The sequence below is a fragment of the Diaporthe citri genome (assembly GCF_014595645.1).
Source record: "Diaporthe citri strain NFHF-8-4 chromosome Unknown scaffold_1, whole genome shotgun sequence".
NCBI lineage: Eukaryota > Fungi > Ascomycota > Sordariomycetes > Diaporthales > Diaporthaceae > Diaporthe > Diaporthe citri.
This window is the reverse complement of record NW_025064846.1, coordinates 4,815,675-4,822,855: the sequence shown is the minus strand read 5'-3', so window position 1 is coordinate 4,822,855 and position 7,181 is coordinate 4,815,675. Positions and strand designations below refer to the sequence as shown.

Genomic DNA, 7,181 nt, shown 5'->3' with positions numbered 1-7,181 from the left:
TATAAACCCCATTTAAATACCTTACGGTAGACAACCCAAGGCTAGCTTATAACAATAAGTTAATATTATATATTATTAAATTAATAATAAAGGTTTTAATTATTAAATATTTTAAATATATATATTAAAAGTTTATTATTTTTATTATTTAAATAATAAATTAAAAAAATAAATTAAATATAAAATTTAAATTTAATTTTATTATATTAAAAAATAAATAAATAAATTTTAATTTTATTAAAGTTTTATTATTTTTAATTAAATTTAATTAATTAAAAACTTAAAATTAAAAATTAAATTTTTTTTTAATTTAAAGTTAAGTTTATTAATTAAATTAAACTAAACTAATTTCAACCCTGCTTATGTGTTTTAGCATGCTGATGATATTATTTACTAAAGGCAATAAAGATTCTGCGAGTCCTGGTTAGTTGCCATGGCGTAAAGTGACTCGTTTTTGCTAACGGCAGTCAAGATTCGGTAAACCCTGACGGTCTGTCGTAGTATTAGCGCGACTCCGTCGTTGCCGACAATGACAAAGGCCCAGCGAGCCCTGACTAGTTGTCATGGTACAAGCGCAGTTCCGCCACTGCCAAACAACCAATCTACGACCTGCAAGGAGGGTGAAATGCGCGAAATAATCCGATGCTGAATGCTGTGATCAGATGGGGGCTCTTTTGTCTCAAGTTCCGGAAACTTACGCCGCACAGCTACGTTAAGCCCTACGGAAGGACTCAAGTCAGTTAAGTTTAGGCTCTTATAATGCAATGATACATTTAGTATGAAACTCAAGTTGCCAGCTAACTAGAGTGCGTAGTGACAGCCTCAACTATTTATAGACACCGTGAGAGGAAGTAGATGTTGTGAATGGACGTCTCTTAGACCTGTTCCCCGTCTTCCATCCCCCCGATCCGAGATCTGGCTTCTGGGAACTCCAACGGGGAAGCTACATAAGGGTCCGAAAAAGATTTAGTAGAGTAACCTTAGCGGGAATTAAGCTCGTTGTGCGGTTAAACTCTGTTTGGGATATCTACGGCCTCCGTGACACAGACGGCCAACCAGACTCTACAGGCCAGCCCAACGCTCCCCCGGATGCGCCGGATAAGTAGTGAACGGGCCCTTTGGGTCGCCTGGATATCACCTGATGTGAAAATGCAAAGAATGCAAAAATATCAGGCGATTATCGCCGGGAATTGAGCCCGACGTGGGGGTCGAACCCACAACCTTGAGATGTATCTCTTGTCAGAATCGTGAGGTTCTTTCTAAGAGTCTCACGCTCTACCGATTGAGCTAGCCGGGCGCCTGTGAAGACGCCTTGGTCGTTAGATTGAGAGTTTCCGGTGGGATTATAATGTCCGTGAAAGGTCCAGTGGGCTGACTGAGCATGCAGGATTGTACAGCGCTAGTCTCGAAAAGTGCTCGCGTGGCGTCTGTGCCTTGGAGTGAAATGTGGGCCGTTGCGCCGCACACAGAGCCGGCCTCTGAATGGGGCGCGAATCGGCTTCGGGAGTCCGGGCGGGCCTCGAGAGAGTGGGCACGTCCTGGCGCCTTGACGGTTTGGTGAGCGTGACGACCGCTCGGGGCACGACGCGTAGAACGAATATTGGTTGTCTGTCTGTCGTTGTACAGATATCCTCCCTGTGCTCCGGTCGCGTTGTTACATCGTCGAGGGAGAGGTATCAAGGGCGCCCGTCTGTCCGGCCGTCGAGCGAGCCGAGATGAGCCGCCGAGTCCACGACTCATTTGAACATTCGGACCGAACAATGCTCAACAGTGAGCCGCCGCAACATCTGTGTTCGATATTTGGGACGTCGCGACCGGGCAGGTTGAGCCTTCGCGGCTGCATGGACGCGTCCGATCCTGGGAGTCGACGAGGGGGCGACGGAACACCAGCGCTGGCGTGTGCCTCTTTGATCATTCTATTTTCATTTATTCGGCGTCACGACTGGCATGAGAGGCTGGCGATCTGCGTGTTTCGCAAGATGGTGCTCCCGGGACTGATTGCGTACGGACTGTCGCACCGCTGTGCGGAATGGCTGCGTGCTTCCGCGTCGGACGAGCAGCCGCACGGCCCGTCACCCCTGCACGGGAGCACGTCTCATTGGCCGCTGACCTTGTCCACTTTGCTCCTCCCCTTTGACTACCACCACCTTGATGGTATGGAAGATCGCCTACTCGTGGAGAGTTGTACACTGCGAAACATTAACGCTGTACAAATATTTGTGCTGTGAAGTGGCTAATCTTACGGGCACTCTACGTGACAGGCATGGATCTCAAGGGTATCTCAGATTCCGCGGCACCTGAACGTGGTATCCCATGTCTCCTCCTTAGCGAGCTCCACCATATTCCTCCAGGTTCACATTCTCCGGCATAATCCTCCTGAGTGACACCGTCGCCAATCTCAAATGACAAACGATCGTGCTTCTCTTTCCAGCAAGAGACAGTGACGTGTCACAATAGACCATCCTTCTGATCCACTCCGTTTGAATGCCTACCTACCTGGGCACCAAATAAGGCTGAGCTCAGGACAACCTCGTCTACATTCGAGAAGGTGACCCACATTCCAGATCTGTCGTGGCTTCCAAATGGGATGAAGATGTCAAGCCAGCTTTCTCCAACGTCTGCTCCGAACGACGCTTGCCTCTGTTATCTGGATACTTCATTATCGACCATTCCAAGGCCAGCTACCTGTACCGTGTGCTGCTTTAAATGGGTTTCACGAGATCCAAGGGATATAACATGGGCTTGAATGTCTCTAATTTCGGATTGTTCTAGCAATTTCATGTCCTTGGAGTGTGGTAACACACCCCTTGCAGGCCGTCGACCTCCCCCCCCCCCCCACACCAGCCCAGAAAACACAAACTGCAAGGGTTAGGCCCAGCTCCAGGGCACAAGAAGGTGTTTGCAGTTTTCCTCCGCCCCGCCCGAGACATTCCTGGACTGGCGGGCGCCTCGAAAGGTTTTAGGTTGGCGGTGCTATTGCTCATTACGAAGCAAGGGTGAGATGTGCCTGTCAATTGTCTCAGGGCTTGGCGCCCGCCCGCTAGGAGGGCCTGGCCCAGGAAGGAAGGTCGATTTCTGCCAGCCTCACTTTCCGCTGCGCGCCGCGGTGCGTTCTTGTGACGGTAGACCGAGGCCGGGACACGCCTGGGGGGCAAGTGTCGGGGGCGGAATCAAGCCACACCTTGACAAGTCATCCATCCCACACCACCATCTTTGAAAGCATGCGGGTCACCATGGAGGTGGCTAAACTTTCCAGGGGTACCACAGCAACCGGTCTGGCATGCCCTTGCCTCCGATCCAGCCTATTGGGACCTGCTCCTTGCAGGCTTTGTCGTCACCTTTACCATGTACTGCCAACGCATACATGCCCGAATACCATGATTTCTTGCATCGCCTGCGGCCTCCAAGCATCATCATCGCCTTCAAAGCCACCTTTGCAGGCCAGGGCAGGGCATGACAGGGGCCCCGGGGCCTTGCAGACTCCGGGGGAGACACCGCCGTTGTGGCTACTGTACTCCATCTGGCTTGCATCTGACAGTCAGAGATCCCAACGAGACGGTATGACGTTTTGCTCCCAGCTCCACAGAAGGATTGGGCAGCACCCAAGTGTGGGGTGACTAGACTGTGGCAGCATCGACGAGAGGGGACGGTGACCCCGAACTGACTCCTGTTCGACGTTGGACCGCCTGTGATCAGTGGGACGACGGCCTGGTCGGGATTGGGAGTGGCAGGCGAGGGACGAGGAGGAGGGGCTCGAGGGGAAATGGACGGGAGTATCGTGAACACCGTCGATCACAGGCGAGGGAGCCCTGTGTGTCCCGTGACGACTAGCTTCACCGTAGATGCCCATCACACAGGGCTACCAGAGATTTTCCCGAGTCTTGCAAAGCTTCACGGCTACGAATTGGGTCCTGTGCCTCCGTGCGACCAGCTACACACTGTAGCCAGAGCGCGATGTTGGCCCGGGGGACTGACTGCTGAGGGCTGGGAGAAATGGGAGAAATCAGGCCCCCGTACAACATGAGCCTGACTCTTTGACTGACCGTGCCAACGTGCCGAGCCAGACCAGACCAGAGTGATGGCCGTTGGCGAAAGAATCCATTTTTCTTGGTCCTGTTCCTGAGCCTCAAGGTCTAGTGGCCCATCACTGGTCAGTATGACGAGTTCGTCTGATAAAAGATTCTGGCGCCTAACCCTTTTGTCTGTGACAATAAGGCAGTATCCATGGCTATGGGAAGGAAAGGCATGGATAAGAGGGCTGGGAGTGTGCTGATCTAGGACCAAGCTGGAGTAAGCTTGAGTTAGAGGTGAAAGGCTCGGTCGGGCACCCATTTACAGTCAGGAACATCGGCTTGCTTGCGAGGATGACTCCGGATGAGGATGCTGGACTCTCCCAACACTGAGCAAGGACTGTCGTGCCTCGTTCCAAGGGCCAGAGAGGGAAGGGGCCAGCTGAGGAGCTGAGGCTACCTATGCTACCCGCTACCTATATTAGAGCAGGGGAGAGGGAGGAGGAGAGGAGGAGTGAAGGAGCGGCACACGCACGCGGGCTGATAACACGACATGGACAGGCCGCTGTCGTGCCTGTCCCTACACTAGTCTAGTAGATGTCTTGACTTCTCCCGGCGCGACCTGTTAGTAAGGAAACACCCTACCCGGACTCGAATGAAACGAAACTTTGCTCCTTTTTCCCATGAGAGAGAGAGTCCGGGAGACACAAGACCTGCATGAGGTGAGGCTGGTCTGTCTGAAGGGGGTTGTCCGCTTGTCCCAGGGACTTCTCTTATACAGTACACACCCCGCCCGTCCCTTCCCTTTCCCACTCCCTCCCGTGCCCTACGGCAGCCAGTCCAGTCAGCCAGTCCTCCCGCCCTGCACTCATTTCCCGCATGAGAATCGGCATCAGCAGCACGTCAGCAACAGAAAAATAAAAGGCTCCTGTCTACTCGGAGACGTGGCTGCACCGCCACAGTAAACAAACAGCAGCCCTCATTGTCGAAAAGGAAATGAGCGCGGCCTCGTAAAGCCCCACGGTCATCTGGAGGGCCTGTGCGCATCATCCTGGGTAGCTCCCCTTCGCTGCGACATCTTTGCCTGGCAACGAGGCGCGAGTCGGTCCTGCGTGGAGACGGCCGACGAGCTGAATATCATCACATCAGCTTCTGTCAGAATCTTGATTCCCGGCCCCGAGGGAGCTTCGAGCTTTTGCATCAAGCTTCCTTTTCCAGTTCTCGAACCGCCACGCTGTTCTGAACCTGGTCTGTGGCTCGGCGCAACGGCTGCGGATTTTGACACGATTTGACATGCGACTATGACCCGGAAGACAAGTCCAGCCTGTTCACCGCCCGACCAGCTATTTTCCTCGGCACTCCCGGTCGTGACGGGCATCGGCGTGGAGGTGGGTACAGGAGGGTGCAGGAGTGGGAAGCTGGGCAGAGGCCGAGCTGTCATCAAGATTCAAGGTTCGGCACCAGCACCAGCACAAGCAGGACCAGCACGGCCAGCAACCGCAACAGAGCTGGGCCAACCGGGCACTGTTGGGCTCGGACACCAGCGCGATTCACCAGTCTCCTTCCCCGACTCCCAGGTTGAGGGCGCCAACACCTTTGCCAACGCGACACGCTGGTGACAACCCGACACATCCAATACCTGCCCACTAGCGCCAGTGAGTGAAGCTTGCACTCAACTCATGCGTGCACTTCGCCTGCCAATTCGTCCCAACTGACCGTCACCACCTAAGCAAGACGCAGCCTGCAGGAAGACGGTCACTTGGCCTTTTAGCCTGTCCGATCTGCCCGCCACCTGCTTAATCCTGCCCGCCTACACTGCCAGTCAGTCCCCGTCCTCGCGCCAACACCACCAGCCCCCTCGATTTTCCAATGCGACGGATCGTGGCGCGCCCTTGCACAACTGCGACTGCGACTGCGACTGCGACAACCACACCGGCCGTCTGGACCCAATTGACCTTTCCTGCTGGCTGTTCTTTTCTCTTCTTGCTGTGTACTGCCTAACAGCCTCTCCTGCCTGCGATTGACTTTCCCAGTGAGTCAGGAACCACACCCCCACATACCTGTGCTAGCCAGCCCACCATCTTCCTGCTGCACACGAGCTCCTGCCTGCTGGTGTGAGGGAGCTTGCACAGGCCGCGATACCCAAACTATCGGACTAAGACTGACCGCTCCAACGCCTCGGTGCTCTAGGCCGCCTTTTGTCATCCGATCACAAAACCTAAACTTGACTTTTCCCGTCACCACTCGCCCGGGTGGTGATCATTCACCTTGTCCACCACTTCAGCCCCGTCTGGTGATAAGGGAAAGGCGACCGCAAAGGTGACCGACCCAGGCCAATTCCCTTCTTACGACCGTTACGAACGTTACGAATCCCCCGATCCAGCCCAGCAGCGCCAGCAGCGCCCTCTTCGTCGATCGCAGACCCCAATCTCTCCCGAGCAAAGCTCCAGGTCGGGCGCGTCCACACCGCTGTCGCATCGGGGCCTGCGCCGCACCACTCGGTTTGTCGGCACACCAAGTCCGCCTCCAAACCCACCCGCCTCGCCTCCAAGACGAGTGCACTTGGAAGCAGTCTCGGTCGGTATCAGCCCCGGAGGACTCTTTGCGACAGCTGATCCGAAACGCACACCTGAACCAGCCGCAAGGAAAGAGCGGCAGCGACCTGTAAGACGGCTCTCCCAGGATCTTCTCAGCGACCCCCTCGAAGAGGCCTCGACAACTCTTCCTCCGTCCCTCATCCCTCCAAGAAGCTCATCCTCAAATCGAACCCACCGAAAAGCCGCACACCCGGCTGTGCACATCTCGCAGCATACTCACAGTGCGATTCTTTGGGCGCTCGAGGAAGCACTGAGACAGCCCAATCCTTTCACCCCGGATCTGATCGAAGAGAACGCGTCGATGGCCGATCTCCGTGGTGCCGGCGGCCAACCCGCCGTCACGAACGGGTTCTCCTCCTCGACGACGAGGCCGACGGCCCCACCAGCTCAGACTGGTTCTCCGTCTGGGATCAAGGGCCCGAGGATGATCATGCGGGAGCGTCAGGCTAGAGAGGAGCGCCAGCGTGCAGAGCGTGACCGGTTGGAGCGGCAGCACGCCGAACGAGGCAAGATTAGTGGAAGAACAACAGAGAAGAATGGCGGAGCGTAGGGCCCCTGCTGCTGGCGCTGGACC

General features: G+C 54.6%; 1 protein-coding gene and 1 non-coding gene across 2 annotated transcripts; one reads left to right on the top strand and one right to left on the bottom strand.

Annotated features, from left to right (window-relative positions):
* Positions 1-1,193: 1,193 nt before the first annotated feature.
* On the bottom strand, positions 1,194-1,297 carry INS49_001319. Its single transcript has one exon. It is a non-coding gene; the product is annotated as a tRNA-Lys (tRNA).
* Positions 1,298-5,311: 4,014 nt separating this feature from the next.
* Positions 5,312-7,157, top strand: INS49_001318 (uncharacterized protein; the record flags this gene model as incomplete). The annotated part of the gene is made up of 2 exons (XM_043162150.1): positions 5,312-5,402; positions 6,295-7,157. 2 exons carry the CDS (start codon positions 5,312-5,314, stop codon positions 7,155-7,157), a joined length of 954 nt encoding a protein of 317 aa, XP_043030656.1.
* Between the last annotated feature and the right edge of the window lie 24 nt (positions 7,158-7,181).